Source organism: Perca flavescens, chromosome 13 (assembly GCF_004354835.1).
Source record: "Perca flavescens isolate YP-PL-M2 chromosome 13, PFLA_1.0, whole genome shotgun sequence".
Taxonomy (NCBI): domain Eukaryota; kingdom Metazoa; phylum Chordata; class Actinopteri; order Perciformes; family Percidae; genus Perca; species Perca flavescens.
Window position 1 is genome coordinate 15,826,944 of NC_041343.1, and position 15,750 is coordinate 15,842,693.

The 15,750-nt window shown below is 39.9% G+C and overlaps 2 protein-coding genes across 10 annotated transcripts in view; one reads left to right on the top strand and one right to left on the bottom strand.

Moving 5' to 3' along the window:
- cfap54 (cilia and flagella associated 54) overlaps positions 1-12,353 on the bottom strand; it is a 26,722-nt gene extending 14,369 nt beyond the window's left edge. For 3 of the 8 annotated variants that reach the window (XM_028595344.1, XM_028595345.1, XM_028595342.1), the window contains exons 1-28: positions 12,092-12,352; positions 11,436-11,541; positions 10,429-10,578; positions 9,992-10,157; positions 9,730-9,788; positions 8,759-8,902; positions 8,435-8,548; positions 8,070-8,171; positions 7,098-7,290; positions 6,835-6,915; positions 6,585-6,697; positions 6,248-6,362; positions 5,744-5,829; positions 5,086-5,223; positions 4,708-4,849; positions 4,460-4,515; positions 4,131-4,259; positions 3,719-3,962; positions 3,343-3,476; positions 2,809-3,000; positions 2,613-2,705; positions 2,316-2,504; positions 1,852-1,970; positions 1,605-1,752; positions 1,236-1,391; positions 971-1,093; positions 456-578; positions 100-226 (exon numbers count right to left, since the gene is read on the bottom strand). In XM_028595344.1, the coding sequence (XP_028451145.1) occupies positions 100-226; positions 456-578; positions 971-1,093; positions 1,236-1,391; positions 1,605-1,752; positions 1,852-1,970; positions 2,316-2,504; positions 2,613-2,705; positions 2,809-3,000; positions 3,343-3,476; positions 3,719-3,962; positions 4,131-4,259; positions 4,460-4,515; positions 4,708-4,849; positions 5,086-5,223; positions 5,744-5,829; positions 6,248-6,362; positions 6,585-6,697; positions 6,835-6,915; positions 7,098-7,290; positions 8,070-8,171; positions 8,435-8,548; positions 8,759-8,902; positions 9,730-9,788; positions 9,992-10,157; positions 10,429-10,578; positions 11,436-11,541; positions 12,092-12,237 (3,688 nt within the window). In that variant the 5' untranslated portion in view covers positions 12,238-12,352. Of the gene's footprint in view, positions 1-99; positions 227-455; positions 579-970; positions 1,094-1,235; positions 1,392-1,604; positions 1,753-1,851; positions 1,971-2,315; positions 2,505-2,612; positions 2,706-2,808; positions 3,001-3,342; positions 3,477-3,718; positions 3,963-4,130; positions 4,260-4,459; positions 4,516-4,707; positions 4,850-5,085; positions 5,224-5,743; positions 5,830-6,247; positions 6,363-6,584; positions 6,698-6,834; positions 6,916-7,097; positions 7,291-8,069; positions 8,172-8,434; positions 8,549-8,758; positions 8,903-9,729; positions 9,789-9,991; positions 10,158-10,428; positions 10,579-11,435; positions 11,542-11,643; positions 11,778-11,820; positions 12,040-12,091 lie in introns of those variants that run through there. The other 5 variants (XR_003694080.1, XM_028595348.1, XM_028595343.1 and 2 more) reach the window with 4 other exon arrangements.
- Positions 11,652-15,484, top strand: LOC114566682 (alpha-crystallin A chain). 2 transcript variants are annotated; one of them, XM_028595352.1, is made up of 4 exons: positions 11,652-12,227; positions 13,529-13,690; positions 14,044-14,166; positions 14,258-15,484. In XM_028595352.1, exons 1-4 carry the CDS (start codon positions 12,219-12,221, stop codon positions 14,447-14,449), a joined length of 486 nt encoding a protein of 161 aa, XP_028451153.1. In that variant the 5' UTR covers positions 11,652-12,218; the 3' UTR covers positions 14,450-15,484. The 2 variants fall into 2 exon arrangements, with proteins under 2 accessions (XP_028451153.1, XP_028451150.1); XM_028595349.1 differs by lacking the exon at positions 11,652-12,227 and having other exon boundaries at positions 13,359-13,690.
- Positions 15,485-15,750: the final 266 nt, after the last annotated feature.

Consider the following 15,750-nt stretch of genomic DNA (forward strand, 5'->3'; position numbering starts at 1 on the left):
CAACTTTCATTAAGTGTGTAATATTTTGTTGCCAAAATTTTGAAATAAAAGCTGTATTAATAAAATGAGAGAAAGTGTGTGTGTGTGTGTGTGTGTTACCATTGTCTACAGTGAGAGCTGTGAGAGCTGCTTCAGATGTGATTCTTTTCTTGTTCTTCCAATGCAGTGCCTTCAGCTGAAGGCTTATCTTTATTTCACCCTTGATTGCAGCATGATCTGTCTTAGACTACACACACACACACACACACACACACACACAACAGAACAGTGGCGCAAAATGTACTTAATTTGGAGTATATTTGAAATGATTTAATATTATAACATCAGTAAAAATATGTCAGTCTTTTATAAAAATCTGAAAATACATTGGGTAATCATATTTATTTCATTTCATAATCTTAAATCACTCTAAGAGTGAGGCTAAATTATAAAATAAATCTACACTTGTTTCTTACACCCACAGCTTTATTGGCAATTCTACTGATCTGCAGCTGGGCATCATAGACCTCTTGGAGCAGGCTGCGACCACAATCCATCAATACAGAAGCCATCTGATGCTCCCTGAGGACTCGTAATGCCTGGTCAGGAAGGATGAAGGATGAAGGATGAATGAATTGTAAGTCACTGTGGATGAGTGGTAACAATCACCACTACGTAAAAAGTATATATATGATACAAACATACATACATACATACTATGTTCTATGAAAGATGGTAGTAAAATTACAATAAAATTGAAAACATTTTTAATTTACTTGTATTGAAGTCATTTTTGCACTGAATTATTTTAAATGTGACACTACTACAAATCGTGAAAAAGTAGTTACGTTGCTCTACAATAAAGGCAAGTTAAGAGTTAATGCTAAGTTTTAGCATGCAACTCAAATACACGTTTTCAAGAGCACTGAAACTTGTATGGTGTGCATGCAGATAAACAGTTTAAACAGTACATAAACACATGCAGACACACCTTGGACAGGTAGTAGGTGATGCAGGCTATCATGTGCATTAATGACTCTGAGGTGTTTCCAGTCCATTTTTGTTTGAGAAGACCTGAATTCTCCTCCAAAACTATCAAGCATTTTTTTAGCACCTGCACATCAGAATACAGGAATAGTGACCATACACACAGTTATGAATTGTTTACAGTTTGTATTATTTTACATTGTTAACAAAGTAAAGTTGTCACTTGTATGACAAAATATTAAAACTTAAATGGATGAGGTATTGCATACCTGTACCACAGGGTTGCAAAAGATCTGATGGAAGATTAGAGGCGCCAGGAGGCCATAACATGTAACTACAGCTTGCACGGCAGCGCTACCATCATTCAACCACATTGCCAGGTCCATGGCCACCAGCATTCGTTCACACTCTGCCAGTCTGGCTTCCTGCATTCAAACACGTGCACATATCATTTATTCATGTTTAATTTATATCATTAATCTGTGTAAATACAAGCAAAAAAGGAACATAAACTTGCACACTGGGATCCTGCTAATAATGATAACTATCCAACACACTGTTTATGACAGTCATTCCATGTGGAAAATACATAATCACCTAACATAATGACCACCTCTCTATCCAGATAAATTTTGTACCTGTTCCCAGATAAATGGTCCATTGTCACTGAATGAGTCACAATAGAGCGATCCCTGCTGAATGTTGATCTCCGTCTCAATGAAGATGGAAGCGAGGAACAACTGACACAGGTGAGGAGAGGAGTGTTGCAGGGTCTGGATATGTAGCCTTCAGCAAAGCGAATGGGGATAGAGCAAAAAGATATTTGAAAAAGCAAAGAAATACAGACTCCTTGACTTGAACTATGTGATGTGTTTCCCTCCTCACCCTGTGATAGTGAGTCGTTCCTGTGCGCTGTGGGACCTGGGGTCAGGGTAGGTATAGTGGATCCACAGTTCTCTGCAGGCTCTCTTTGCTACGGCATACTGCTCTGTTTGAAATGCCACCTAAGGAAGGAGTAAAAAATGTTACAACCATAACCCTGCTTTGTCTGTGGCTCTGTGGGGAACAGTGTTAACGTATCCATCAGTTTGGCATGGGCCAAAATCCCAACAATGAGCAACAGCAGTGTGAGTCATCATTATAATGCCTAAAGGCTCTCCATCTCCCCCTCCCAAATAAGGCAACGTGTACATATGTGTGAGGGTGAAAGTGTTGGACCAAAGCCCTGCTTTTCTTCCCCAGGGGTTTTCTATCACCAGGAAAAGCACCTGGACCCAGCAAGTGAAGAGAGTGGTGAGGTGACAAACTAGTACCAAGTGTCTACTAGTTTTCACTTGTGTGTTGTGTACCTGTGCCAAGTGAGCCCACGTGGAGAGCAGTGGTATCGGCAGGGATGCCAGCAGTGGGAATGTTGACCCTCCTATGTTGTTGCCCAGTAGCTTGCCCTGGCTGTTGTAGGCTGCTACAGCAAACAAATACTTCTGGTTGGGCTCCAGCCCCTCTACCCTCAGCATGCACTCATCAGATACTGCTGGTACCTGGAAACATACAAAGTCAGACCTAATTATGGGCACACACCAGCTCATACAAGTTGGTGAAAATTTATTCCACTAGACCTGACACTCTTTGACAGAGATAAATTGTACCATATTTCCAGTTCCTGGCAGACTGCAGTCTCCAAGGCGGACTTTCCGGTTAATGCCCTCAGCTGCACGGCCGCAGAGCTGGTACCAGCACACCTGGAAAGAAACACGAAAAAACAAACGTATATTATAAAAAAAAAAGTATAGAAATTGTGTAGGATTATTTGCTACTTGTTAGAATAGTAAATTAAAATCTCACTTGTCCCTCTAAGTTATAAGGTGCTGGGGCAAAGGTTAAGGAGTGGTCAGTACGTGAGAGCAGGATGGGGGGAGGTGGAGGGTTTTCTTCTTTCTCCTTCATCCCTTTGTTTTCAGCTGGAGTCTTAGGGGTGGTGGAGATATACAGTTTTCTCTCTTCCACCCCTGCTTTCTCTATCAAGGTGGAGGCCTCCTGGCAAGAGCAGACGTACAAACCAGTTGTATTATGTACACTTCATAAAAGGTCACCTAAATCACCAGTCATCAGTAAAAATGGCTACATCTGAGTCCTTTTACCTATACAGTGTGTACAGAAATTAAATGTGCCATTGAGGCCTCTAAAAGTTAAAAAGTAAAAGGTTTAAATTCCAACAATTGACAACACTAGCTGGCCTCACTGTTTATTATGGCTTAAGAAACAAAATAGTATTTATTAGTTAAGACCATGTTATATTACTGTGGTGCATGTGAAAATAGCCCATTTTTACACAGCTGACTGTATCTAAGAAAGTGTGAATGTTTGTGAATGTGTAACCTCTAGCAGACTCTTGGTTTTGTTGCTGTTATTTGGCCCCATGTTGTTGTACGCCATCGAGGCTTTCTGGATCAGGAAAAGAGCTTTGGACACCTTGTTCTTGTTGATCCGATCCAACAGTTCAGACTCCACGACTAGACACAACCAAAAGGCCCCGGGACAAACCACTATATTGTTAATTAGGCATGATTTATTGGCAGACATTTAATTTTTTATTAATTATCATTAACCATTAATTACTGGCAAAGATTTCAACTTCTGTTACCAAATCAGCAAGCGCTGGGTTAGGATATGCCATCATTTTTATCAATGTAAAATCAAGTACAAACTCAAAATCACCTGTGAGTAAAATTGTCAGTGTGGCAGTGAGTCTGACCTGCATTCAGCTGTAGTAACTTGAGGGAAGCCCTGTGGTGGATGATGTCTAGCTCTAGATGAAGGTCTGTGGCCAGCAGGAACATATGTGTAGACTGAGTGTGTGGAAAGGCTTTACTATCTGGTTCTGCCTTAGATTCCTCTGCTTCTTTTCCCTTCTCACTTATTTCATCTTCTTCATTTCCCTCTTCTGATGATGTCAGAGAAGATATGGAGGGAGTTGATGGAGGGAGGAGACTAAATTTCTATCCGAATAAGAGGAAAACAGATTTTAGTAACACTAACCCACTGCATTTTCTCAAGCTACACTTTTTTTTCATCTTACAATACAATGTTGAGATCCTAAGTCAAAGCAACACTTGGTGTAAAATGAACAATTGTCAGACTGAGTGTTGGACTGGTTGACTTCCTACCTGAATGAAGGCAGAGTCAGTGATTGCTGAGGAATCTTGGGGCAGCAGTGTAGCTACACCCTTTGCCAGAGCTTCAAGACCTCTCTCCACCACCTCACACACCTTCTGAAGCAGCTCTGTACTTGATTTCTGCAAGCACACAAACCCACATTGGATGATGCATTTTTTTGTGCAATATTTCTGAAAAAGTGAGACTGAAAACAGCACATTGGAGTGATATGTATGATATGTTTTGTCATCACATGCTTACACTTATATAATAATAAATAATTGTAATATACAGAACTATCATTTGATGCCCTGCATAGACAGTCAATCTATTCACAAACCTCAAGAAGAGAGAAATAGCGTGGTTTCACACCCTCACAGTCTGCTTCAAGAGCTCCTAGACATAAGACATGAGAACAATAATATTGTCCGACTATGTGAACATGACATGGGTGTGTCTGAGTGACCAATCAAATACCACAGTGATATTCTATAATATAAATAAATGACACAAGATGAAGTACAAAATATGCATGTTTTCAGCTGTCCTACTGACTGAAACACAGCAAATGGTATAACTAGAACTCACCTGGATATTGATTACTGCATTCAGCTGTACTCTCTAGCAGTATGGCTAATGTGTGGATCATATCTGCTGTCATTATGCAGTCGATAGTTGCCAGGTCACAGGCAAAGGCCACCTCACACAGCATAGACAGACACCACAGCCACTGCAAACATGTTACATACACAGCAATGCATGAAAAGAAATAAGTAGGACATTTACATTAAACACACTGTAAACACTTTAGGCAAATATAAGTTAATGTATGTGTTTTATTGTGTTGAAATTAATGTTACAGTTCAAGCTCAGTCCTAAATTCCCCCCAAAAAATCTATGCTGTGAAGAGGATAAAAGTAGCAACAGTCAACAGTTCCAGTAATGCTTACCTTTTTAAATACATACCTTGTCATAATTATCTACCTTCTCAAGGTAGTGTGTAAACTCTAGGTTATGCAGCTGATCTTTCTGGATACCCAGCTTCACTTTACCCCACAGAAATAACACAACATCCAAAACCAGATCTCCATCTGGCTGCACCTCCTACACAAACACACATACATACAGTATTAGTATTGGGAGTAATGCGTTACAAAAGTAATGCAATTACAGTAATGTATTGCTTTTTGCTGTAACCCAGTAATAAACGCATTACTAATAAAGGTTCACTAATATTAATCCCGTTACAATCTCAGTATCCCGCGTTACAATGCATTTTAACCCGAAATGAAGTGAACACCGCGAAACATTTCGGCACCAGAGAAAAAAAATCTGTGAGTAAAAAAGTAACGTTATTTCCTGTTGCTGGAATTCAATGGTTGAGATGAAATTCACAAGCTACCTGCCAAGTCATACTTATGCAGTTATTAAAGTAAAAGTAACTCAAAAGTAAAGCAAAAGTAGTGTATAGCATTAGAATTCAGAATGATAGTAACTAGCAAAGTAACTTGCTCAACACTGTACAGTATATTGACACTAAACTAATTAGCTCTACCTCTAAGTGTAATCCTAGTCCCTGGTATACCAACCCCAACACAAACACACACATAGCATAGACACTTACAGGAGCAGAGCCACAAACAGACTTGTGCAGGGTGTCTACCAGGCCAATGAACTCATCACTCATTGAGAATGAAGACTTGTGTCTGTCTGTTGGAATCATCAAACAAAATAACCACATTACATTTCAGAGATAACTGAAATCAGTATTCAATATTTGTGATCAAGTAGCTGAGGCCCAATGTTGAACATGGTATTAGTACCTAATCTGAATGCTAGGTAATGAACATTAAATCTTAAAGTGTGTCAGCTAATATTTGACAGGAAGTAACACGGTAAGATACACATAAATTTGACAGCAGCTTGGTAACACAGTGAAATATTCAACTCAAGGAATAAAGGAAAAGCAGCAGGTTGTTCAATGATCAATGTGGTCTAGGCAACAGCGATGAATGGCTTATAAGAATCCCTTGTGGACAGTTTCTATTAAGCCATTTATCTACATAAAGGTTTAGAGGTTTGGATTATCTAATCCAGTCCATAAGTGGCACAATTTTACGTTTGCTACCATCAACTATGTTGTCCTCTCTAGGATGGCTCCTCTGGGAAGACAGCAGACTGTTGAAACTGTCAAGTAAAGCAAGCTCCAGCTCTGCCCTCCTGAATGACTGACCTTCCACACCCTGACACAGAGAGAGACACTCATCATTTAGAGACACAGAACATATGAAACTCAAATTGGAAACACAAGAATACATAAGTGAGATAATAATAATAATAATAATAATAATAATAATAATAATAATAATAATAATAATAATAATAATAATAATAATAAGTGAGAACTGAGAGCAATGGAGTGTATTCCCCTTTTGTGAATAATGAGATGCTTGTGTACTACTCACAGACAAAACCTGCAGTATCTCTCTGGCAAGTTCAGTGAAAGCATCTGGCTGCTTGTACTGAAACAACATCTTAATAAACCTCATCGCAGACATGATGGGCACTTTGTTTTCTCCTAGCAACACAAGACATCACATTACTTGACATGATTTCCAAAGCACTGCGAAAAACAAACACCTTGCAACATGTGATAAAGTGCTGTACATGTTGATTGTAATGTGAGAAAAAAGGACAAAGAAAACAGTGACTAACCTGCAATGGCTAAATCCATTAACGTGGATGTTGGTGTCAGTGCACTAAGACTCACAAGAGACTTACTAGTAGTTGTGACTCCTTCACAAACAGGAAAATAAAAGCACATCATTCAATACACAAAGTGAGCATTCCTCACCTTAAACACCCAATTAAATTGTAAATGTTTGTAACCTTGTGCAGCACCTATAGGTTTCCTTAATCGTGCACTTACTGTAATCACTGCAGAGTGTTTTTTTCTGTTGTGTGTTTCTTTTACTAACCAGATAATATACTAATGCCAGCAGACAGGAGTTCTAGGATGACCTCCTGCAGCTCTGGATCATCTGGCATCCTCGTCTGCAGCGGGCGTCTGGTGCTGTCCCAAAGTGCTTCCAAGATGCCCAAGAACTGCGCTGCACTGCTGTCAAACAGGCCCATTAGCATGCGCTCTGTTGTAGTACGAGGCCACGGCACCTACAGTAGATACAGGCAGGTATACAAGGACGCTTAAAGATGATATTTAAAGTGATGGTTCGGAGTAATTTCACCCTAGGCTGCTTTGCACCTTGACCTTGAGCCAAGCAACCCCCCATAAGCTTTTTTCCCTTGTTATAACGTTGGTCGAGTTAGCGTTATCAGCTGGTTAGCTTAGTGCAGGCGCTAATGGATCCACGTTTGTATCACGTAAAGTACCCCACTAATAATGCCCGGAATGAAACCAAACGTCTACAGTAGTACAAATAGTTCCTGTACTTATAAAAATGAGGCATTAGAAACTTTGTAACTACACCAGAAGTATATTTAAATAACACTTGCCTGATGGATACTCCTCTTGGCTGCTATCGCGCGAGATCACGCACAGAGCACAGCATCTATTGCCGGAAAAGACTACTGGAGAAGAAGATCCAAGAAGCGAGTGAACAGCAGAAGCAGCTACTGCAGCGTGAGGCGATAGGACAAGATGCCACACAGTTGTATATATCCCGGCTGCGGTTTAAAAGCAATAGATGTGCTCTGTGCAGGATCTCGCGCGATAGCAGCCAAGAGGAGTATCCATCAGGCAATTGTTATTTAAATATACTTCTGGTGTAGTTACAAACGCTAACTCGACCAACGTTATAACAAGGGAAAAAAAGCTTATGGGGGGTTGTTTGGCTCGAGGTCAAGGTGCAAAACAGCCTAGGGAGAAATTACTCCGAACCATCACTTTAACACTGAATATGATCACATGGCAGTAAAGTGCATCTTATTACATTGGGTATGTCCTTCAAGGTGCTTTTGGTTTTGATTCTGAAAATGGGTTTGTGTCTCCTTCTGGCCTCAAACACTGCACGCTTGAAAATCATGGCAGCCAGCTAGGAAAAAAAAGAGATGTGAATCACCATTTCTTTGATAAACTAAAGAAGAGCACGCCAACATTGTAAAAGCAAAACAACAAACTGTTAAATTGGACATAGAAAGTCACAAGAAACTTCCTACATCTTCAGAGAGAAACGATCTGTATGTGTCTGTATTCATACACACAGTGGTGGCTGAGATGTGTGAATGATCTCTACTCTCTAATATTTTATCACAGTCACAGTATTAAGAGTATATTTCGTTAAGAGGAGTCTCCTGCCTTGATAGAGGCTTCTTTGTAAGCTCTCTGAGTCTCTCTGGTGGCAGGAACTTCATTCTGCTCCTCCAGCTTTGCTAGCTCATTGATTTTTCCAAGGGCTCTCCTGGCAAATTCCTGAAAGCATTTCAAGACACACAAACAAAACACAGATGGGCAACAGAACTTTCAAAATAATTAAAAAAATAATTGTATGTACCTTTTCTATGTGATTTTAATCTGTAGATTAAATTTCGTTAAATAATAACTTATTATATCAGCCTGTGAATAGTCTGTTAATATTGTGTGCTTGCAAGTGTCTGGTTGCAGATGATGTGTGTCTTTCACCTCTGCCTGCACAGCAGCCTGGTTGTTATAGTAACAGTGGCAGACAGCACAGTAGAGGGTGACAATCCATGGCAAATACTTAGCAGTCATCAGAGGAATGGACAGCTCTAAACTGATGCTTGCCCACAGAAGGTACTCCAGTGCCTGGACAGGATCATAAATGGTGGTATAAAGAATCATTATGGTAGGGTTCCACACAGCGAAATTTCGCTTCACTCTCAGTGAGGTTGAATGAAGACGATATTCGCCCTGATTGGGCGAGATGAGAGCGAATCGCCAAGGCAAGCAAAACAAAGTTGACAAAAGTTTAACTTTATTCAAATGAAGATAACTCAAGAACCAATCAGGTCCGCGTGTTTGTTTTTGGAGGACCAAGATGGCAAAGGTTATCAGAGCTGTAACGTGAAAATGTGTATGTGATTAAAATGTCTTGCGTGTTGTTTTCGCGACCACGGCACCAAGATTTCGCTGGCCAAAATTCGCGAGGTGTTTCGCTGTGTGGAACCCTACCGTTACACACACAATTATATCTACATTATAGTTCAAACTAATTTCTGGTTATCAACACATTATTTTCTTTAGGTAAAAGTACCACTGTGTTTTAGGAGTCGCATTGCAAAACACCAGAGGGAGGTTAAGGACACCAACCAATGTGCAGAAGAGAGTGAATCACTAAAAACTCAAATAATTAGCAAAGAAAAAAACACCATGTTAAAACTGACTGGTTAACCACATTAACCAGTTAGTTAGGGTTTTTCCAGATCTCCCAAGGCCTCATTATCAAACATTTGCACCATGTCTGTCACACACAATTTCTCACCCTCATCCATTTTACCACTCCATTTAGAATGTATCAGCCATGGCAAAAATTATCTTTTGAAAAAGCTCTTTGGAAGACTAATCAGTTGCCAAGTTGCAACCAGAAATACAGTAGTACAAGTCCCATCTATCATCTATCCATCTCTTAGTACCTCCGCACTACAATTCATGGTCATCAGGTAACGGCAGATGGTGTAGATGTGTAATGAACCTGGAAAAGGTTAGAAGAAAAAGAGAAAGATGTTAGTTCTACAGTAATATATCAAATACAGTAGAATCTCGTAATGTCTCACTTCATTTTAAATTCTCATCTTGTCCTGTCTCACACTTTGACAACTCAATTTGTTCTACCAAAATATTTTGTCAGACAAAAAGCAAATACTGGACAAAACTATATTAGTAGTATTATTATACCATTATATATTTGCCAGCACAGGTGCTCATGTTGCTGAAATGCCTGCATCATGATCCTGATGAAGTTCAGCAAATGCAGAAGTTTACAGAGTCCCTTCTGGCTGAGGATGCTGTGCCTTTTCTCTTGCTCAAATATACACAGGGCACAGCCCTGCATTGCACGGATCTACAAACACACACACACACACACACACACACACACACACACACACACACACACATTATGCAACTTACAGCATATACTGTAGATATATAACAGTTCAGGAACAAACGCCTTTAAATATCAATGACCTTTCTCCACATGAAAAAAAATTCTGATTAATATAAAACAACAAAGTACAACAAGTATAGCATGCTTTTCACTTCAGTCAGACTATGGATAGTCAAATATATTACACAGCAACTCACTGCACATAAGCTCACATATAACAGTGTACCTTCATGGTAAAGGTATCTTGGTCTGTGTCAAACCCTTCAGGGAAGAAGCAAGCCATGAAGTGGTCCACATCTGTGATGTCAGTTATTTTCACCGAGTTGAACTGCAGCAGGTGGAGACTGTAGCCCTGCCAAAGAGCGAGCTGGTACAACTACAAACAAAGAGGAGAGGAAGGAAAGATGTAATGGCAACTGTAAATGTGTGTTGTGCAGAAGAAACCTGGGCCAATTGCCGCAGTCAGTTTTGGAGGAGTAAAAAATAAATTGGCTAATGGAACCAACACATAACAGTAACAGTAGGGAAATGAGGAATTCTGAGGAGAGAAAAGAGGCAATGAGGGGCAGACAACATTAAGGTACAAGTTTATGTAGAACAAACCAGGCAAATTGTGTAAGCCCAATAACCAATGAAACAATTTCTCCTTTCTATCCCAGAGAGTGCTTAGATGTATCACATTATGACACAAATTGCCAAAACCTAACCTAAAGCATTTGGCATCACCTTAAAGCTGTAGTATTTTTGGCGTTGTTGGGCAAAAAATCCATAATAATTTTTTATTATAGACTTTTTTATTATGGACTTTTAACATATTGTAATTCAAGTAGTCTGAGTGAAAACCAGACTTCTGCATTCCTCTTGGCTCTGTATTCAGGCTTCATAAAATCTTGCCATCATGGGATACTTTGGTCATAATAGGTCATTTCAGAGAAAGAATTGCGAAAGAGGAGGAAGAGGGAGAGCTGCAGCCTGCAGGAAGAGGTCTCACTCTTCTTCAAATGCTGGTGTTTATTTGTATTCTACCCACTGCAGCTTTATTTTGACTGATAAGTAAATAAGCATACTATGCACAGCATCCAACACTGACCAGAGTTCAGGGACCCTGATTATGTTTTCTGATTGTGAAGCTAGAATTGAATTAGTTTTTGATGGAATGCAGCTAGTAAAGCAATAAACTAGCTACACCTGTGGAAACAAGATATTAGCAGCAGCAAGGCTACTGCGAATTACCTTAATCCCAAAGAGAAAATCTGCAATCTGCAACATGCGCTCCTGGTACAATTTCGGAGGCAATCGATGTTTGTACTTTTTCCAGATCTCCACCAAGATTTTAATCCTTAAAAATGAAAATCAAATTAAAAACAGGCTAATGTTAAATTTGATATGTAACCAGACTGACGGACAACATTAAAATGTAAGTAATATAAAATAAATATACTCCAAAATTGTGGCCAATCCAAAGGATGTTTAGCTAGCTATGTATCAGACTTCAATCACTGTTTTAATCAACTCCACTGATAATAATTCAGAAAACCAAATTTAAAAATCTGAGGCCCTGTACAGCACCCAAAGATCCACAGCAATTAGCTAGCTAACGTTAGCGTACGTTACGCACCTGCAGTCAAAAAGAAGCCTGTCCTGACTGTTGACTAACGTTACACATCCTGAACTAGCTAGCTAACTAAACAAATTGTTTATTAGTTAGCTTTAATTAGTTTTTATTAGTTAAGTGTATTAGTCAAAACATGTTTCTTCTGGCGTAACGTTACAGCTGCCATTGGTATAGTTATCCTAACTGTTTCGCTGACTTCAAAGTTTAACTATAGCTAGTTTTGCGCAGAGTAAACAGCATTAAGATAACGCTACGTTGGTTCTTAATATCTCACCCTTTAGCATGAGAGCCGTTGTCTTGGCTGGTCGAAGAAGCGACTCGTTTCATTAGTGTTATAAACGAGTTAATGTCTCGTTCAAAGGCTGAAACAACTGGGTTTCTTTTATCAAGTTCCCCGTAATATGAAGCCGGTAAGTCCATTTCTGCGGTCACAACGGTAATTTTAACAAATTAACGAATTTCTATTATCCAACGACACACTGCTCGCTACTGGGGCAAGGCGCATCACCATGGTAACGACGCTAAACAGACAGGAAGTAAAGTAACTGTAGTTCTATTTAAACCACTGTCTATGATTTAAACCGGTCTAAACCAAAGACTAATATTAACAGGCTATGGTCTAAACCAATATAAACCAAAACAGTCGCACTGAATGTACAATTAAATACGTTTACAAATTGATGTTTCCACCCATTGTAGTTTTAAATAGTAAAAGGAGACGTTGCTAAGAGACATGGCAGATAGCAACTTAAACAGGTGTCTCATTTTAAGGAGGAACATCAGTGAGCACCAAGGAAACACCCAGTTAGCCTACACGATATTATATAGATACACAAAAAACTCAAAACTATAAAGAAAAAAAGGGAATTAAAAAAGGAAGACACTAACAGTGGTTGCATGCTGGTTGTAAAGTGTCTGTAGCATGGCATTGCTTGCAGATATAGATTTAATGTGTGCAGCAATGTTGGAGACAACACAACTCTGGGAGGATGAAGCACAGACTGAAAGAAATTCAGTTGGCACAACTGTTGGACAGTTGAAAAGGACTTCATATTTTACATCTGAGCTCATAGCAAAATGATACACGCTTAGAGTGTCAACTAATGCCGTCCCATACAAACTCATCAATTCCCATTCAACCTCACATCCATTCTGCACACAAACCTAAAGCTTCTGGCACAGCAGGCTAATGCTCTGGCAGCTATTTCTCAAACAAACACACTCACAATCACACACAGACACACACAGAGATCCGGACAGGGGCATTTCCTGTGGAATGAGTATGGGGGCATCAGCAGTACTCCGAGCCAGTGTCACCTCATGACTGGGAGAAGGGAGAGACAGAGACACAGAGTTATAGAGAGAGAGAGAGAGAGACAGAGAGAGAGAGAGAGAGAGAGAGAGAAACCAGTCACAGTCAGATAGATGAAACAATGAGGGAGATGGAGGGATAAACAGTTGACATCATTGTTCCAGAAAGTTCAGCCTGTTGGCAGTCACTATGCAACTGTGCATGGGAGGTTACGGAGGGGAGGGGGATACAGAGGATGTGAACAGAGACAAAGACCGGGTGGGATGGGGGGAATAGGCCTATAAATGTGGTGCAGGAGAGCACAGCAGCACCAATCTCAGGCTAACCAAGAATCTGCCTCCCTCATACCCATCGTTTTTACATTTCCTCTGGAATCTCATCATGGATATCCCCATCCAGTATCCCTGGTACCGTCGGGCCTTTCCACATCGACTTTCTGACCTCTCCTTGGCAGAACCTCTCACTGATTGGCCACTAATCTGGCCCTTCCCCTGGTCCTTCCCCTGGATACGCCCTTCATTCATGCGCTGGTTCAACTGGCCCGACAATGGACACAGTGAGGTAAAGTAAAATGTACCTGTTACCCTGAAAAAATGAAATTGTCTCATGTGAAATAACAACCATATCTCTAAAACTACTTCATCATCACAGAAATCAGCATTAATAACTAATGCACTGCAGTGTGTGGAATGATGTGACAGACTTTTAAATGCATTGAAATGCACAGAAATTTTTAATACGTGAGATTTGACTTTCTGATATTATTAAGAAGAATATCCTCTTCCACTGATGCCATTATGAGTCTTGCACTGAGATGACAATAACAAGCTATTGTGTCTTTTCATGCCCAGCTCTGACTCCAGGCTGCAGGCATGCAACAGAATTTGTTCCTAACAGCTATATTGTCTGTATAGATGCGCATTGAAAAGGATCACTACATCATTCATGTGGATGTGAAGTTTTTCTCACCTGAAGAGCTGTCTGTCAATATCGGTGACGAGTTCATCACAGTACATGGCAAACATGAGGGCAGACAGGTCAGAGGGACTATAGAGATCTGCAGAAATAGTGAAACAAATTTGATTTGGTGACAAGTTACTCATATACTGACTCTAATTCTGTTTCCAGGATGACCATGGCTTTGTGTCAAGAGAGTTTCTGAGGAAATACAGGCTTCCTGCTGGAGTGTCAAGTGCTGATGTCAACGCCTGTCTGTCATTTGATGGTATCCTTACAATCACTGCACCTCGGTCATCTTCCGGCTCAGAGCGCCCTATTCCTGTTTCCTGTGAAGATGGAACAGCAAAACAGAAAATGTAGAGCAGAGTCTGATGCTCTTCACACTGTTTCACTACTAATCCTAAATGCTGCCTGTTTTTATTTTTAACCTGTTAACAGTTTTGTTGGCAGTAGGCAGGGCATAAAGGTCTAGATGTCTATAAGTGCCTCCTAACACACCAGTATCTAATTCCTAACTCACTGTTATTCCCAAGTATCTGCAAGACAATGGTGCTTTGAAATTAAAGGCTAATCGTGGAGCTTATGTAACGACAAAGTGTTGTATAGACACAGTAGGGTGAGGTGCAGGATAATGAACTTCTGAGAGTTAATTTCCCTATCACAAGCCTACAGAACTCCTACATCCCGACTAAAAATATTCACACCTCTGTGTATGTAAATGACACATTAAGGGCATGTAATCATTTTTTTGAAAGGCATTCCCCGAATGTTATATAAGGTCTTTACTGGCCCTGCAGTTTAGTGACAAAATTGTAAGCATTTGTTATTTGAACTCAAACTAAATTGCAGCACTTATTAGTTTTACAGGGAAATGCTAAAATGTCAATTTAAGGGGGTGGAAATGTAAAGACTATCTAAAAATTGTCCACTGAAGATGGTAACAGACTAAAATTGTTAAGCTTAATTGCATCTACAGTACACGGTACTGTCTGAGGGTGTATGAGTAAGATGCCAACTGTGCTTTGTTTATTCTTTTAGAATAGTGTTGGTTTCAGTATGTGTGAGGAGGAGGGAGTTCTCTGGAGGCATATGCAGTCATTTTTTAGATTGTTCACTAAAAAAAAGCCACCAAAGGACTTGGGACCAGCTGTGTGTGAAGAAGGAGGGTGAATGAGCCGTAGGGATGTAGTGGATGAGGGAGGAACTGATGTTTATCACTGGGCTCCTTTTCCACTGGGGAGCATGGCCTCTGAGCTGCTAAGGAAAGTGTGTGTGTGAAGGTATGTGAGAGTGAATGCATAATGTGCTTGTAGATGCAAGAGTTACAGCTTTATCATTCCTTCACATTGGCAAAAACCCTCTGGCATATTAACACAGAAAACAACAAATAGAATAAATGTTGAAACTCAAAATCAATCGTGTGTTTATTTATTTTTGTCTGAAGTGTTTCTGCTTCCAAAAAAACTTCACATAACAACACACACTACATCTGGGGAGAAGCTGATGAATCATACTTTCTTCTTTGACTTTATAACCATATATTGTGCATAGAGGTTTTTATTTGTTTTTGTCAGGTCTAGACAATTAATAATTATTCTTTCAAAAATAGGTCCAGGTGCCTTATTTCAGTGTCATTCTTTAAAGTCTAGCTTCAAAAAAGT

Coding starts and splice junctions, on each gene's coding strand:
- LOC114566682 (XM_028595349.1), top strand. CDS start 13,511: ATGGATATCCCCATCCAGTATCCCTGGTACCGTCGGGCCTTTCCACAT. Junction 13,691..14,043: donor CCGACAATGGACACAGTGAG/GTAAAGTAAAAT, acceptor TTGTCTGTATAG/ATGCGCATTGAAAAGGATCA. Junction 14,167..14,257: donor GCAAACATGAGGGCAGACAG/GTCAGAGGGACT, acceptor TTCTGTTTCCAG/GATGACCATGGCTTTGTGTC.